Here is a 19,066-nt window from a genome sequence, read left to right on the forward strand (position 1 = left end):
TTCAGTGCTCAAAATTTTTTTTTAAATAAATATATAAATAATAAGTGTCCTTGATGACAAAAAATTTATGAATGTTCAATTCAAAAAGTGCACGTGCTTTATCATAATCCGCTGTGACATCAATTCCTTTTTGTGGGTAAATAGGCTGGATCACTTACCAGATGTAGTGGGTTCTATATACCGTATGGCATTAGAACCTTTCAAGCTTAGGAAGCCCCTTGGGCTTTAATAGGTATCCCCTTTGGGTGGTCTCCAATGGTGGCTAATTTCATCCAGGATATCGGTGACGGTATGTGGAAGAAAAAAGAGGCTCTGAGGACGTCACCGGAAGTGACGAAACGCGTCAGCTTGGACCGCACGAACGTCATTACGTCACACCGAGTGAAGCGCAAGCCGGAAGTAGCTTGTCTCACCGCGAGGAGGACGAGCAGCCCGTACCGCTAGACCCCCAGTGATGTGATATGATCTTTTAATCTATTTTACCCGATATATGGGAAATAAAGGATTCAGTCAATATTGAATTACGCTATTTGGAGCCTCTTTTTTCTTCCACATACCGTCACCGATATCCTGGATGAAATTACCTACCATTGGAGACCACCCAAAGGGGATACCTATTAAAGCCCAGGGGGCTTCCTAAGCTTGAAAGGTTCTAATGCCATACGGTATATAGAACCCACTACATCTGGTAAGTGATCCAGCCTATTTACCCACAAAAAGGAATTGATGTCACAGCGGATTATGATAAAGCACCTGCACTTTTTGAATTGAACATTCATTCATTTTTTGTTATCAAGAACACTTATTATTTATATATTTATTTAAAAAAAATTTGAGCACTGAAGTTAGTTTTTATAACAATCCTTTTGGATTGTATATATATCAAGGACACTAATAATTAATTTATTTAATATTTTTTTGTGCACTGAAGTCACTTGCAAATACAACCTCTTTTGAATTGTATATATATATATATATATATATATATATATATCTTTTTTGGGATATTCACGGATAATTTAGCAAAATTCATTCATATTAATTTTTATATATTTATATTTAACCACCAATTATCTACACAATATTTAATAGATATTTATTCACAGTTGTATTCATTTTGCAATATAATTTCTGGTATTATACTTACCATTGGTATACAGTATAGGTAATATATACAGGTATTCATTGCCTTGAGCAAGCGCTGTATTTTGGTCTAAGGATCCTTTCTCACAATTATATACATTCCAGTGCATTTACACGCTTTTACACATGTTTCGGTGCAACAAATGCATGCTGTTGTACTTTTGTTTTAAAGGACTGGAACTGAACTAGGAATTAGGCTGATTGGAAAATACTTTATTCTGCATGAGTTCAGGATGCAACCAAAAAATGCAGTTAAAAGCATTTGGTGAGAACAAGCCCTTAGTCTACCAGGGATTCCCAAACTACGGCCCTGCAGCTGTTGCAGAACTACACATCCCATGAGGCATTGTAAAACTCTGACATTCACATACATGACTAGGCATGATGGGAATTGTAGTTCCTGAATAACTGGAGGGCTGTAGTTTGGGAATCCCTGGTCTACCCATTAATGATACACAGGGGAAATTTACAAAAACTGGAGCACACAGAATCTGGGGCAGCTGTGCATAGTAACCAATCACCCTATACATTTAGCTTGTTTAATAAAGATTTGACAATAATACCTAGGAACTGATTGGTTATTATGCACAGCCTCATCAGATTCTGTGCGCACCAGTTTTAGTAAATCACTCATCCACAGGTTTATAATAGCGTATAGCAGCCCTCAAATTTTCCACTCGCCTACTCGCATTTTGCGAGTGGAAAATTATGTCAGGCGAGCTACTGTCAGGGGAAGAGAGGAGAGGAAAGCCGCCGAACGATTGGATAATGTCAGCGGCGGATCATCCCGCTGTACCAGCTTTAATTGTAATTGCCGCGCGCTCGCCGACACACAGTTCCGTCTCCTAGCCCGGCTTCTTTGACAGACAGAACACCTGGCCAACCAGGACGTGTTCTGTCTATCAAAGAAGCCGGGCTAGGAGGCGGGACTGTGTATGTCGCCGAGCGCGCGGCAATTACAATTAAAGCTGAGCGGGATGATCCGCCGCTGACATTATCCGGCCAGCAGGACTGATGGAGGGGGTAAGCCGATCATCTCACCCAGAGCCGGTACAAGGGAGGGTGGGATGGATGGAAGGATGGCTGCCCTGGGCGTCTGTGTCATGGGAGGTGGAGGGGCGCTGCCAGGAGTGTTTCTGTGACAGGAGAGAGCGGGATGTGCTCTCTCTGTCTTCTCGCCGGGCTTCACACACTCCTGTCAGATCGGGACTTCTCCCCTTAAAGAGTCAGAGTGGAGGTGGAGCGGAGGAGAAGACAATTAGTTCCTAATGCTTTGCACGGACAGCTGGCCTGAGAGATGCGGCTGCAGAAGGGGAAGAAGATTGCGGCTCAGGAAGGACACTGAATGTCAGATCCGAACTATACAGAGTTTGTTATCCCCTCTCCTCCGAGTCAAAGTAAGCAATGTGAAAAGGGGGCGGGTAACAAACTCTGTATAGTCCCATCTGACATCCAGTGTCCTTCTTGAGCCGTAATATTCTTCCCCTTCTGCTTCTGCAGCCGCATCTCTTCCGCCAGCTGTCCGTGCAAAGCAATAGGAATAGGAATAGGCTTCTCCTCCGCTCCTCCTCCGCTCTGACATATGAAGAAGAGGATCACAGCGATGTGCCGCGCTGTATCTGAGGTCTGCATGCTGGAGGAAAGGGAGAACTACACTGACTGGGGTACAAAGCTTATCCTGTCACCTCCCAAATTCCCATCTCAGCACAATCCCCCCCCCTCCTAGCACAACCCCCCCATCTCAGCACAACCCCCCCCCCCCTCCTAGCACAATCCCTCCCATCTCAGCACAATCCCCCCCTCCTAGTTCAACCCCCCATCTCAGCACAGTCCCCCCCTCCTAGCACAATCCCCCCCTCCCTCCTAGCACAATCCCCCCTCCTAGCACAACCCCCCCATCTCAGCACAATCCCCCCTCCTAGCAAAACCCCCCCATCTCAGCACAATCCCCCCTCCTAGCACAACCCCCCCATCTCAGCACAATCCCCCCTCCTAGCAAAACCCCCCCATCTCAGCACAATCCCCCCTCCTAGCACAACCCCCCCATCTCAGCACAATCCCCCCTCCTAGCAAACCCCCCCCCCCCCATCTCAGCACAATCCCCCCTCCTAGCAAACCCCCCCCCCCATCTCAGCACAATCCCCCCTCCTAGCACAACCCCCCATCTCAGCACAATCCCCCCTCCTAGCACAACCCCCCCATCTCAGCACAATCCCCCCTCCTAGCACAACCCCCCCATCTCAGCACAATCCCCCCTCCTAGCAAAACCCCCCCCCATCTCAGCACAATCCCCCCTCCTAGCACAACCCCCCCATCTCAGCACAATCCCCCCTCCTAGCAAAACCCCCTTATCTCAGCACAATCCCCCCTCCTAGCACAACCCCCCCATCTCAGCACAATCCCCCCTCCTAGCAAAACCCCCTTATCTCAGCACAGTCCCCCCCATCTCAGCACAACCCCCCCCTCCTAGCACAACCCCCCCATCTCAGCACAGTCCCTCCCCCTCCTAGCACAACCCCCCATCTCAGCACAATCCCCCCATCTCAGCACAGCCCCCCCCCCATTTCAGCACAGCCCCCCCCTCCTAGCACAATCCCCCCATCTCAGCACAGTCCCTCCCCTCCTAGCACAACCCCCTATCTCAGCACAATCCCCCCTCCTAGCAAAACCCCCTTATCTCAGCACAGTCCCCCCCATCTCAGCACAATCCCCCCCTCCTAGCACAACCCCCCCCCCATCTCAGCACAGTCCCTCCCCCTCCTAGCACAATCCCCCATCTCAGCACAGCCCCCCCATCTCAGCACAGCCCCCCCTCCTAGCACAATCCCCCCATCTCAGCACAGTCCCCCCCCTCCTAGCACAACCCCCCCCATCTCAGCACAATCCCCCCCCCTCCTAGCACAACCCCCCCATCTCAGCACAGTCCCCCCCCCCTTAGCACAACCCCCCCTCCCATATTGATCCCACCTAGAAGTAATCATCTTCCAGAACAGGAAGTCTTGGGGCTGTTAAAAAGGGGTATGGGGGGGGGGGGGTTGTGCCAGTAGGAATAATGGGGTTTTTTTGTGCTAGGGGGAACATTTTGATGGGGGGAGGATTTGACGGGTAGGATTTGTTCTAGGAGGTGAAATTTGGGGGGGGGGTACTAGGATGGTGATTTGGGGGTTCCAGACCCTTGATGGGCACTGATTAGGCTGCACTGATGGGCACTGAAAACGTTGTTATTAATATTTATTTTTGTAACTTCTGCATTAATGCAAAAACATTTAACAGTGTAATTTTATGAGATAATTTATGAGGGCGTGTTTAGGGGCGGAATTAGGGGCGGGGCAGGGTAGGAGTTGGGTGGGGCAACTGGTGGCGAGTAACCCTTAAGGCCTGGCTAGTAGCTCAGGACTTTAAATTTTGAGCCCTGGCGTATAGTACGTTTTATCTATTTTAAACTCCATCAATGAAATACCCACGTGAGGTCTTAGCTCCACCAATATGTCCTAGCCATAAGCCTCTTGCACACAGTACTGATGTTTGAGCATGTACTTTTTTGGATGTAACCTGAAGTGTCTGTTTTGTGCATATTTGCCTGTATTTAAGCGTACGCACAATACATTCCTAGGGAAAATTCATTAATATTTATGGTCATAAGCACGTATTTGCATGTATTTGCGTGTACCGGCGCAAATTACTAACCGGGAACGCAGATTTTTCTATTTTTCTTTTACTCCAGAATACAAAAGAATTGTTTACGCACCTGTGTGTATAGGCACATTGTAAACAATAGGCTGCATTTTACATCAGTAAACAAAAAAAAATAAAAAAGCTGTACTAAGCTTTTTCAAGCTGCAGTGTGAAAGGGGCCATAATGAACAAAGCTACTACATCCTCTTAAATTCTGAATGTATTTGACATTACAAAGAATGCAGCAGTACAGCCAGGACCTGTGCCAGGTGGTGTAGCAGTGTCAACAATATTAGCAGGGAGACTTTGCAAAAGGACATCGGTAAGGGGATCTAATAGAACTAGTATACAAGAAATTGTGCTATGACATGTATCATTATTTGTACTGGATAAAGAAACTGTGCCTTTCATTTATCACGCATTCGAGAGTAGGGGTATACAGACAAAACACATCTGGAGAGTTTATGGCTGGAAATTACACAATGATGAAAAATGATACAGTATGTCTAGCACCTAACAAGAGGTAATTATTATTTAAAACACAACACTGAAAATTCACAAAAAGAATCTTGTTTGACACTGAAGGGAGATTAACAGTCAGTAAAAGTCCACTAGAATTCAATTAGCCATCATATCATTTAACATAATATAATTTAAGCAGAAGGCAAGCTGCACTACTGTATCTTGATTTATTCTCTCAGTAATTTCAGCAGATAATTCATCAATTATTTAATTCTAGACTAGAGGTTGTATGTCTCTACAATTAAGCCTCGTAAGAGGGCAAAACATATCATAGAAATGGAGCCTGGTGAGGTTGTATTGGCTAGCCTACTCAATAAAGTTTATTGAATGCATGCATATACTATTATACCAAAAGTATTGGGACGCCTGCCTTTACACGTACATGAACTTTGATTGCATCCCAGTCTTAGTCTGTAGGCTTGGCCCTCTCTTTGCAGCTATAAGAGCTTTAACTCTTCTGGGAAGGCTGTCCACAAGGTTTAGGAGTGTGTCTTTGGAAATGTTTGACCATGCTTCCAGAACCGCGTTTGTGAGGTCAGGCACTGGTGTTGGAGAGAAGGCCTGGCTCGCAGTCTGTGTTCTAATTCATCCCAAAGGTGTTCTATCAGGTTGAGGTCAGGACTCTGTGCAGGCCAGTCAAGTTCCTCCACCCCAAACTCGCTCACCCATGTCTTTATGGACCTTGCTTTGTGCACTGGTCCAAATCATTTGGTGGAGGGGGGTTATGGTGTGTGGTTGTTTTTCAGGGATTGGGCTTGGCCCCTTAGTTCCAGTGAAGGGAATTCTTAAGGCGTCAGCATAGCAAGACATTTTGGACAATTTCATGCTCCCAATTTTTTGTGAACAGTTTGGGGTTGTCCCTTCCTGTTCCAACATGACTGTGCACCAGTGCACAAGGCAAGGTCCATAAAGACATGAATGAGGGAGTTCGGGCTGGAGGAACTTGACTTGCCTGCCTCAACCCAATAGAACACCTTTGGGATGAATTAGAGCGCAGACTGCGAGCCAGGCCTTCTCTCCAACACCAGTGCCTGACCTCACAAATGCATTTCTGGAAGAATGGTCAAACATTCCCATAGACACACTCCTAAACCTTGTGGACAGCTTTCTCTGAAGAGTTGAAGCTGATATAGCTGCAAAGGGTGGGCCCACTCAACATTGAACCCTACGGACTAATACTGGGATGCCAATAAAGTTCATATGTGCATAATATTTTTGATAATTTAGTGTATGTGAAGTGCAGCCTAAGAGTGGTGTGTCCAAAGGAAAGGAGGATGTGGTGGCACTGGAGCTGGCCAGCACCTGCTGCAGGTATATGCAACCAGTTTGAGCCAGTATTGTAATGGCATAAATGGCATTTTTTCCTTGTGGAATGTTGGAATCACTTTCTCCATACAAAAGCTTGCACTACTAATGTTTTAGCACTAAATAGCATAGCTATATTGTTGAGTGTTGAACCATCACATTACACACAGCATGACAATACCATTCCGATTAAGAAAACAAAATAGTGGTGGGGCTTTGTATCTATTATGCTAGCTGAAGAACTTAAGAAAAAACAATACACTTCCATTTTTTTACTTGATACGGGTAATCCCTGAAAGTGACCCATGTTCTAATATTGTAGCAATGTGACTTACTGATCTAATTGTTTACCCTGTAAGCAACACTGCTCTCCATCAAGTAAAAAGGTAAATTATAGATTTTTACAGATTTTAAGTCTTGTTTGTCAAAAAGAAAGGGTATGAATTTCTTATTTAAACTTACTGTGGTTGTGATAAGATAATGTGTGGCCTTTGTTTGAGTGCCAGTGTAACTTGTCCACCTTGGCTGTGTTCTGGAGAGAACTGTACTTTCCTTGGTATGGGCTGCGGAGCAGCTTGCTGGGGAATTGGACGTATAGGTGGGGCTGGAGCACCGGCACCTTGGTCTCCTGTTCCGGCAGAAGATGTGCCTTGCGTTGCTCTTTCTTCACAGACTTTACCTTTGGTACCAGGTTTGCACACACACAGATGTGGACGTAAGCACATTCCACCATTTTGACAAGGCGGGGAGCAGTTTGCTATTGAAAAAAAACAACAAAAAGACAACAAAAATTTAGGATCAGCATAATGAAAAAAGAGGAAAAAGTACTGCATTAAAAGAACTCTAGTAACACAATTACAATTTGGCTAGTGGTATTATTACAAGTATTTGTCTTTTTTGAAGCAATAAAAAAAAAAAACCTTTAAGTACCACAATCTTGCTTTTTACTTCTTATTAGACACGCCAGCAATATAAATGCATTGGGGCGAACAAATATGCTATGTTGATCACATATTTTTACACATTTGATCAGGGCTTTTTTTTAGCAGGAACGCGGGGGAACGCAGTTCCGGCACCTCCAGCACTGAATGTATGTAATGGGAAGGGGTGCTGGGGTGTGCTGCTGGGTCTATTGCTGGAGGGGAATCTATTTTTACAGGGGGTCTATTGTTGCTAGGGAGGTCTATTGTTTCTGGCGGGGGATTTATTGTTGCTGGGGGTGGGTTTTATGTTGTTGGGCATTCAGTTGTGTCTAGGAGGGGTCTTTATGCTGGCTGCAGTGGGATTTGTTGTTACTGCGGAGGTGTATGTTTGCTGGTGGAATATTGTTAGAAGCAGTCCATTGTTGCTTGGGTGATCTGTTGTTGATGGGGGGGGGGGTCTATTGTTGCTGGCTGCAGGGGATCTATTTTACTGCTTATCTTGTTTTCCTTTAGAAATTCCATACAAATTACTTAGCACTTCAAATGTTACTTGGTTCTGTATTCTCTAAAAGGGGCAATACTGGGAGGTGGGTAGGGGTTGGAACCAAGGGATGGTTCTCAAAGCTGGGTAGGGAGCAGAGACCAGGGGTGACTCTGGAAAGGGCAGTTACTGCAGCTATTCTCTGAGAAAAAAAAGCCCTGCATTTGGCAGTTGCTATATGTTTAAATGCTTTAGTCATGGAAATCAATCACTAGTGGCGCTTTGGCAATGAATAGAACACTGTACTTGACTAATAAAATCTAAAGCAAGGAAAGAATAGGACCTTCAGGATATAAAATCAGATGTCCTTTTTGTAACCTTTAAAGCAAAACTTCTGAGGTTGAAAATAAGACCACCTATGTTTGTACTCATAATGTATTAGGGCTCATGCACACTGAATGTTTTTACTATCTCTCCTAGACAAGGGAAGAAAGATATTCAGCGCAAAATCCAAACTAAATGTAAAAAGTGTAAAAAGCAGCTGAACACTAAAGGTCAAGCCAAAAACCTCAAGAAAATATCAAATAAAAAACAGTGTAGCGCAAAACATAATCAGAAGAATAGTAATAGGTAAATGTATTAATGATAAGTAATAAAGTCCATAAGTAACATTGAGATGGAGCCTCTTGTGGATAGGGGTGATTCAAAAATCTCATACAATGGTGTATATAGAAATACAGCCCGTCCACCAAGGCAAACACTGCCTCTCACCTCAATTATTCTACCCTAATAAGCATCACACAGCCTAATTCCAAAATCACAAACGATAAACTCCAAGTAGGCAATCCCGAATGGAGGAAGGATCTTCATGTGGCTCAAGCAAAGCACTATCCCAGTGCATAAGGACAGCGTTATCAGAACAAAGTGATGGCCGCGGGGGACATCATAACTCCTCCCCTGTACGCGTTATGTCCATGGGCGGGACTTCGTCAGCGGGATTGGAGTAAGGTCGGACACCCGCTTCTTAAGTAAACATTAGCCTAACAACAGGACACAGGGTCCTATCACTAAGGGAAGGGAGGAGAACACGCCCCTCAACCTGCCCAGAGAGCACATCTATCCATAGATATGACACTGGAAAGGCTCCAATAGGAATGTCTACGCCAGCACAAGACAGCTTAAAGACATCACCTGTCCAATAAAAACTATACGCAGGTTAAAAGAGAACTCTAACGTCCTCAAAGTGTATATATTAATATACAAAGCTCAGAAAAAACTATTGTCTGAATTTTTTGGTGGATCAACAACCCCTGGAGCTATACGATCTCGTAAAAAGAGGGTGCCTTCCTTTAGAATTAATGAATGAATTGTCCCCTTTATATATTGCAAAGCCACAATTGGTGATGGCAACTATTGGTAGGTATACAGGAATTTCTATCAGCAGGCTTAAAAAAGTCCCGGGTCTTGAATCCCCCTCCCTCTTTATAGATCTCCAGATCCAAAAAGACAATTTTGTTAATATTTCTATTCCAGGTCAGGCTGATGTTTCTATTATTGGTGTTCACTCTACCCATGAATGTTTCAGGACTAACCATATCCCCTTCCCAAACCATAATCAGGTTATCAATATATAACGTCTGTAGCAAACCAGTTGGGGGGTCGGTCCTTGAAAACCACTTCCTCCTCCCAGTGCGCCATGTTATGCGCTGAGCTGTTTGTATTTGATATCTCTCCTAGACACCTTTCCTCCTGGCAGCAGTCTTTAGGCAGAAAAAAGCTTGATGCTTGTAAAAATGTGTAACACCTTTAGGCACATTTAGGCATGTCAAAGTACTTGGGCATTAATTCATAGTAATTTATCTTGACCACTTATGGACCGCCCCATGCAGATATACTGTAGAAGGGCAGGCCTCCTGCGCAAAATCACTACCTGTATGCAATTTTGTCACAGGGTCTGGGTCGTGCGCGCCCCGTTCCCGCTGTGTTGGAGACAGCGGGAGCCAATCAGCGGGTGCAGCAGACACGATGCCTGCCGAGACCCGCCGATCGTTCACAGGAGAGGCAGAATGGTGGTCTACCTATGTAAACAAGGCAGACTGCTCTTCTGTCAGAGAGGAAGATGGAGATCTTGTGTTTCTGTTAATCCCCTGATGTTAACCCCTTCCAGGTCAATGTCATTAGTACAGTGACAATGCATTTTTTAGCACTGATCACTGTATTAGTGTCACTGGTCCCCAAAAAAAAAGTGTCAGTTAGGTGCCCAATTTGTCCGCCGCAATGTCGAAGTCCCACTAAAAATCGCTGATCGCTGGCATTACTAGTAAAAAATAAATAAATAAAAACTCCATAAAAATACCTCATAGTTTGTAGACACTATAACTTTTGCGCAAACCAATACACTTATTTGGATTTTTTTTACTAAAAATATGTAGCAGAATACATATTGGCCTAAATTGATAAATAAATTCGATTTTTTTAATTTTTAAATTGGGTATGTTTTATAACATAATGTAAAAAATATATATATATATTTTTTTTTTTAATTGTTGGCCTTTTTTTTGTTTTTAGAGCAAAAACAAAAACCACAGAGGTGATCGAATACCACCAAAAGAAAGCTCTATTTGTGGGAAAAAAACATCAATTTATTTGGGTACAGTTTGGCACTATCACGCAATTGTCAGTGCCGTATCACAAAAAAATGGCCTGGTCATGAAGGGGAGTAAGCCTTCCCGGGCTGAAATGGTTAATTAATGCTCATGTACTAAACGCGCTTAGCATTAATGCGCATTTAAACAACTTAACATGCATCAAGTGTTTTCTGCAAAAACGCCGCTGCTCCTGGATGCACTGACAGTGTTTTTTTTTCCTGCCCCTAAACTCCTCCAAACGCCTATGTGTGCATAGACACAGTGGGGTTGATTTACTAAAATTGAAGAGTACGAAATCTAATGCAGATGTCCATGGTAGCCAATCAGCTTCTAACTATAGCTTGTTCAGTTAACCGATTGCCGACCGCCACACGACTATATACTGCGGCGGTCAGCCCCGGCCAGGCAGAGTGACGTAGGGGTACGTCACTCGCCTGTCACTGACTTGTGAGCCAATTGCGGGTGTGCGCGTGCCCGCCGAGGCGCGCGCCCGCCCCGGCTCGTTCACTGACAAGTCAGTGCGTGTGACCGGCGGACAAGCCGCCTGCATAGCTGAACCTGCGATCTGTCCCTGTGTCACTCAGTCCCCTCCCCCCACACACGTTAGTAAGCACCAGGCATACATTAACCCCTTGATCACCAATAAAGATTAACCCCTTCCCTGCCAGTGTCATTTTTACAGTAACAGTGCATATTTATAGCACTGATTACTGTAGTAATGTCACTGGTACCCCCAAAAATGTCAGTCAAGGGTCCGATCTGTCCGCTGCAATGTCGCAGTCCCGCAAACAAAATCGCAGATCGCCGCCATTACGCGTTAAAAAAAAAACCACCAAAAATGACAAAAATCTTTCCCTTTGTTAGTAAACACGATAACTTTTGCGCAAACCAATCAAAATACGCTTTTTGCGATTTTTTTTACCAAACATATGTAGCATAAAACAAATTGGCCGAAAATGTTAAAAAATTTTGATTTTTACATTTTTTTTGGGGAATTTCATATTAAAAAATGTGAAAAATATTGTTATTTTTGCAAAATTGACACTCTTTTTTTGTTTATAGCACATGATCAAAAAATCGCACAGGTGATCAAATACCACCAAAAGAAAGCTCTGTTTGTGGAAAAAAAGGATGTCAAATTCGTTTAGGTACAGCGTCGCACGACCGCGCAATTGTCCGTTAAAGTCACGCAGTAAAAAATCGCAAAAAACCCCCAGGTCTTTTAGCAGCCAAGTCCTCCGGGGCTTAAGTGGTTAAGCTTTGACGGAAAAAAAAAAATTGCGGAGCTGCACCAGATTTTGCACTCACCAGTTTTAGTAAATCAACCCGATAGGGTAACAATCAGGGGTGTTTAAAGGCAGAAAAAAAAATGGCAGACACCCCTAACAGCAGCATCAAAAACATCCAGTGTGGAATGGGAATTATTATTAGTATATTACAGAGCCGTATTGTAATAGATTGCCTTGAAAGAGTTACATGATAATTTGGGCTGAAGCCCTTTGAATAGGAATCCTCATTGACATCAGTGACTGGTCATAGACTCTACAGTTTATAAAAAAAGAACCTTGCACTTCTGGGCATAGATCATAGTGACTAATATACAGTATATCATACATACTGACTTCAACTTTTAACTTTCTACAACATGAACTTTGCCACTCTACACAGAATGTCAGTGAAGGCTATTAATTTAAGAAAATTTAAAGAGGAATTCCTTCATATACCACTAGAATTCAAACTTTAAAGAGTACCTCTACTTTTGTAGAGGAAAAACAATCCTCTCTGGGCGATCAATGTATTGTGCATTGCAAGAATTTTATCAAACTTTGTTGGAGATTTCTACCCGTTTTTGTTCAGAAGGAAACACTTTTTCTTTGACTATATCAACCTGCAGAGTAAATCTGAATGAGAGTGACTTTTTCACTATTAATCAGCTGATGCACTTGCTTTCCTTATTAGACAGGCTGCAATAAAATCCTGACAGGTATTCTAATCCCTCACTTCTCCAAAATTAAAATTTGGATTTACATACATTTTAGTCCTTTGCTGATCCAAACGTATTTTCTACATATTGTGTGTTTTCCAATCGACCATAAATAAACAGAATTACTGAATTGCAGACACAAATAATAAAATAATTGGATACCAAAGAGTAATAAAACTTCTGCTCTACTATGAGTTTTTTTTTTTTGTTACTTTTTAGTATTAATAAAATAATTTGACTATCAGCCATGAAGTGCAGGAAAAAAGTACCATGTTAGTCAATAAATAATAAAAGTGGACACAGTAATTATGGGTATAACTTGGCTGTTTCTCAAGCAGTTAGCATATACAGAGAGGGGCAAAAGGCAGCTGGCCCGGATGGGCAGAAAGTTTAAATACACCCTTATTTACAAAGACTCGTAAAACAAGATCTACAACCTTCAAAATACCTGTTTTTTGTAAAAGACTATTTAAACAAATGATAGCATAAGCTGACAGTGCCTGTCTCCAAAACCAATCTACGTGCTAATGTATGAACTCATCAGAAATTGCTGCATCACACTCTATAATATTTATGAACCTGGACAGGCAAGAGTTTGACCGCAGTTTAGCCCAGCTGCATATGCTCTTCACTGCTACTATCATCGTGCGCATAGTACGTGACTCACTTGAGTAGCCCACGATAAAGATAAAATGTTTCCAGGGTTCACTAGTTGAAAAGATGCACCTGGGAACTTTATACTTTATTCCCACTCTGCTCATTTACAGAAAAAGGATATAGGAAGAGAATCATAGTTTATGAGCATGTAAGGTACTGAAATTCTTCTCTTTTCTGTAAGGAGAGTAGTGACCAATTAACATATAGTTGCCAAGTGTCCCCGATCAGCCCGGACAGTTCCAGAATTTCTGACACTGTCCTGCAGTACCTGTGCCCCATTAGCTGTCCAACAGGGCCCTTGGCATTTGGCAGTAGTGTGGTTTATTTTTTTTCCCACTGACACCAATGCTGTGGGTTATTATTGCAGCCACTGACACCAATACTGGGAATCTTTATTGCTACCACTAACGCCAATGCTGTGGGTTATTTTGTGGCCATTGACACAAATGCTAGGATTTGTTATTGTGACCACTGACACCAACGCTGGGAGTTGTTATTGTGACTGCTAACATCAACGCTGAGGGTTATTATTGCAACTACTGACATTAATGCTGTGGGTTATTTTTACTGCCACTGACACCTATGCTGTGGGTTATTCCTGCTGACACTGAGTGCCCGTTCACACTATTGCGATCACAGACATCGCATATGATTCGGAGTGCACTGCTCCTAAAATCACATGCGATGTCTGTGCAGTGCGAGTTCAGCCATACAGTTTGTATGGCTGAATTCACACCGCAATTGCAGTGAACACGCACAGGACCCTTTTTTTGGTCTGCAGCAGAATCGGATCGCATGGTGGTTCACACCAGTGCAATCCGATTTCTGTGCGAGCTGTCAGATCGCACTGCGATATGCGATCTGATCTGGGGTGTCATTAACTTTAAATTGACACCCCCAGCGTATCGCATATGGCAGTGTGAACTGGCAATAAATTCTTCACCCCATGGGAATGCAGCTGATCAGCTGTGACTGTGTCAGGAAGACAGAGCAATGGGGGAGAGAGATGAAAAAAATATACAGGCTGGGACAAGGAGTATAGGAATATATGCAGGGAGAGAAAACAAGGTTACAGAGATAACAAACTCACCTAGAAGAGCTAACATTAGAGCCAGTACTGGGAGGGGGTCCACACAGGGAGGGGGATTAGTGAAGGACAACTGTCTCTTTCTCAGCAGATAAAAGCTGGCAGCAGGGAAAGGGGGAGAGATCAGCTTTCAGCTGCTGGAGGAAGATTTCTGTAAATGTCATTCATCACTAATCCCCCTCCCTGTTTGGGCCCCCCTGTGTGCTTGGGCCCCCTACAAGAGGACTGGTGGTCCCCCTCTATCAGCAGCTCTGCTCACCTCACTGTAAGACCCCTGTATTACCAGTAGGTCATACACACTTTAATTCACCAGATAGAGAGGTTGAAGGTATGTGTGGAAGATGATCCACCACATTCCACCAGCTCACAGCCTTGTGAATGGCAATCCCCTGTATGTAAGGACCAATCGTGCCTCTGTTTATCTGGCGGAATGGTGTATCAACCAGCCATCAAGTATAAGTATATGGAAATAAAAAGCATCTAGGTGCGTACTGTATATAAACTGAATTTTTAGCGGGTGACGTCAAAAACGTGAGGCCCCTCCTCCCATATGCGTGACGTCCTACGGGACTTCATCAGCGGCTTGATACCAAGAATTTTCTGTAAGTGCGATTTTATGTATTAAATATTCAGTTTATATACAGTACGCACTTAGATGCTTTTTATTTCCATATACTTATACTTGATGGCTGGTTGATATACCATTCCGCCGGGTAAACAGGAGGCACGATTGGTCCTTACATACAAGGGATTGCCATTCACAAGGCTGTGAGCTGGTGGAATGCTGAGGATCATCTTCCGCACACATACCTTCAACCTCTCTATCTGGTGAATTAAAGTGTGTATGACCTACTGGTTATACAGGGGTCTTACAGTAAGGTGAGCGCATTTTTTTGCTTATGGGTGAAGGGATTGTCACCTGAAGTGGATCTGGTTTCTTGCAACTTCTCTCTCACTTATTATTGGACTGTACCTGTTTACCAAGGGACTTTTGGGCCTCACTGCAATTTGTGTCTGATGTGTGATAGACACATAATTGATTGCGCTGCACTGTTTTTTGAATTTTTTTCCAATATATCCCAGACCCTATTTTATCTAAATTAAAGCAAAGTAAAGGGGGAAAGGTGCCACACTACAAGCCATATGCCAAGATGCAACACCTACTTTATTGACAAAGCTTACATTTTGACCACACCCACAAGTGCTCTAGCACGTGGTGCACTGTTTTTTTCAATCCCATTAGGGTCTCCATACAAATTATTTTCAAATGGTGGCAACTATGTGAACATCTAAAAAAGTCACACGTTTAAACTTATAAAGACTATACTCGCCATAATTTATCCTAAAAATAAAAAAAAAAGAATGAGCCAAACTGGTAAGTCCAGATAAGAACAGATAAGTGCACATGGAGTAACTATGTGTGCTCATACCATGTCAGCATGCCATAGTTGGGCAAACTACAATATGAACCTTCCCATTTTGTTTAAAGATATTGTAAAGGCAGAGGTTTTTTTATTTTATTTTTTTTTAATCTCAATGCATTATCTTAAAAACCTTGTGCAGTAGCCCCCCTTAGCCTCCCTAATTCTTACTTGAGCCCATCTTTATCCAGCAATGTTGAAGGAGTGTCTCAGCTGCCTGGGACTCCCCTCCTCATTGGCTAAGACAGCAGCGCGGCGTGCTTGGCTCCCACTACTGTCAATCAAAGTCAGTCAGCCAATCAGAAGACAGAGTGGGTGGGGCCGGGCCATGGCTCTGTGTCTGAATGGACTCAGGGAGCTTTGACTCAGCCCGGGTGCCCCCCATAGCAAGCAGCTTGCTGTGAGGACACTGAACAGTAGGGAGGGGCCAGGAGCACAGAAGAGGGACCCAAAAAGAGGAGGGTTTGGGCCGCTCTGTGCAAAATCACTGCACAGATGAAGTAAGTATAACATGTTTGTTATTTAACCACTTTACCACCGGAGGATTTTGCTGTTTTACGTCCAGGCCACTTTTTGCGATTCGGCACTGTGCGACTTTAACTGACAATTGCGTGGTCATGCAATGCCGTACCCAAACGAAATTTACGTCCTTTTTTTCCCACAAACAGAGCTTTCTTTTGGTGGTATTTGATCACCTGTGCGATTTTTACTTTTTGCGCTAGAAACAAAAAAATAGTGATAATTTTGAAAAAATAACAATATTTTTTACATTTTTTTATATGAAATTTCCCCCATAAAAAATGTAAAAATCAAAATTTTTTAAAATTTTAGGCCAATTTGTTTTCTGCTACATATTTTTGGTAAAAAAAAATCGCAATAAGCGTATTTTGATTGGTTTGCGCAAAAGTTATTGCGTTTACTAACTAAGGGAAAGATTTTTGTAGTTTTTGGTGGGTTTTTTTTTAACGAGTAATGGCGGCGATCTGTGATATTTTTTGCGGGACTGCGACATTGCGGCAGACAGATCGGACCCTTGACTGACATTTTTGACACTTTTGGGGGTACCAGTGACGTTACTACAGTAATCAGTGCTATAAATATGCACTCTTACTGTAAAAATGATACTGGCAGGGAAGGGGTTAATTTTTATTGGTGATCAAGGGGTTAATGTATGCCTGGTGCTTACTAACGTGTGTGGGGGGAGGGGACTGAGTGACACAGGGACAGATCGCAGGTTCAGCTATGCTGAACCCTGAAATCTGACCCTGCCTGTCACTTAGGAGATCCGCCCGCTTTGTTTACACACTCGATTCCCCGACGATCAGGGATCACCGCCGCTCCTCCCCTGGCCCGACTCCCGCTGTGACTGAATACAGCGGGAGCGAGCCTCCGGCGCCGCGCACCGCCAAGAGAGGGGAATGTCTGGCGACATAGGTCTACGTCGTCAGACGTTATCGAGCCACTGTGCCGCAGTAGAGCTCCAGTGAGCAGCGGTAAAGTGGTTAAAAAAAAAATAGACTTTATAATCACTTTAACATAAACTATGTCGTTAGGTAGTGGCACTGATGGGTATAAACAATCCTTTTACAAGTTGTCAGGTCCTGAACTACATAATAGGATCACTCCCATTAGGTAAGTAAAAGTACAAACTGGAGGCATTATAAAACACCATTGTTCTTTTCCATTACACTGGGCTCTACTTTAACTGGTTATATCTAACGATTTCAAAAGCTCCTCACTTGAAACAATAGCCTTCTTTTTCAATTGTATTTGCTTTAATATCATAGATAGACCAAAGTAAAATTAAACATTAAACAGCATTAAGACATCTAAGTTTTTCTTCTTTTTTTATTAGAAGAGTGCACAGGTCAGCAAAATGCATGTGCCTGTTACTGACAGGTTCATCTCAGGACTCTTTTTAAGAAAGCAAAAACAATTCTGGTTTTGCAATCCTGACACACACACATAAGCCATCAAGGAAGTTTGGTTTAAAAACACAATTATTAGCCCTCCACTAATGGCAGGTATCCTACAGCAGTACTCTGTCCCAGAATCCCAGTATTCCACTATAATAGACAACTACTGAGCTGGCCCTATAAACACTGAGACATATCCTTTTTGAATTCCTTTTGTAATTATTTTAAGAATCATATTGAGCTAAGAGGAAAAGCATTAGAAGAAAAACTTTACTTTACGCTGGAATAAATGTTTTCTCATTCTGGGAATATCTCTAGCCAGTTCACTTTGAAAGGATTTAAAATTTAGGTCAGGTTTTGTTTCTTCCTGTGACCCCCCACTGGGGGGGGATTTTCCCTCACTTCCTGTCCCTGTGACACCCATACAAGTAAAAAGGTAGCGCCTGTCACCCAAGAAGGCACTGACAGTAATTAATGGAATAGCAGAAACAGCCAAACTAAGTGCAGTAGTATGAGCATTACCTAGTATGAATTACTGATAATGGATATAAAAATACTCCTGTCTTAAAATACCAACATATCAGCAGCTGACTATCAGACCATCAATATTTAATGATTTGCTCCATAGTCAGACTAAGTGCAGTGGTATGAGCAAAGGTAATTCCAAGAACCAGGCTGAAACACAGAGTGGCACTGGGCCGAAAGTGACCTGACCATGGGTGGAACAGGAAGCAGAGAGGCATGGTTACGCGTTTCAAAGCCCTGCTGCTTTAGTTTTCAGAAGCAGTTGGACTTTCAAGCTCAAAACCACGTCTCTCTGCTTCCTGTGCCCCTGTGTGTTCCAGTCCGCTTCTCGGCATCACCTAGCTCATCCTACATCAGCATCTGATCTTGCTGGTGGCCACAGCAGCATCATGACTATCCAAAAAAGCAACACAAGGGGGCACCAGCTAAGTGCAGCATCAATGGGTTTATTAAAAAGCCAAATGTGTTATCTGCAGCCAGGCCACAGTGGATGGAAGCCGTCCACCAGAAGAGCTGCTTGTAAAAGCAAATAGTGTGTTGTCAGTGAAGAAACCAAGTCCAATGTTCCAGGAAGTGAGGAGAGCCACTGATGGACACAAGGCAGGATGTGACGTAACATCAGAGAAAGGCTTGTTGCTATGATCACATGTTTCGGAACTCCTATTGGCTCCGTTCTCAAACCATTGAAAATCATGGACTATTTAACCACTTACCGACCGCCCGCCGCAGTTTTACTTCGGTCCTTTGACGCTAAATACCAGGGTTATGGCAGCAGATAG

At 43.4% G+C, this 19,066-nt stretch overlaps 1 protein-coding gene across 2 annotated transcripts in view; it reads right to left on the reverse strand.

Annotated features, from left to right (window-relative positions):
• LTBP1 (latent transforming growth factor beta binding protein 1) overlaps positions 1 to 19,066 on the reverse strand; it is a 513,632-nt gene that overhangs the window by 388,269 nt on the left and 106,297 nt on the right. For both annotated transcript variants that reach the window (XM_082249446.1, XM_082249447.1), the window contains exon 3: positions 7,108 to 7,402. In XM_082249446.1, coding sequence (XP_082105572.1) covers positions 7,108 to 7,402 — 295 coding nt within the window. The remainder of the gene's footprint in view (positions 1 to 7,107; positions 7,403 to 19,066) is intronic.

Source organism: Pelophylax lessonae, assembly GCF_965119305.1.
Source record: "Pelophylax lessonae genome assembly, chromosome: 3".
Lineage (NCBI taxonomy): Eukaryota > Metazoa > Chordata > Amphibia > Anura > Ranidae > Pelophylax > Pelophylax lessonae.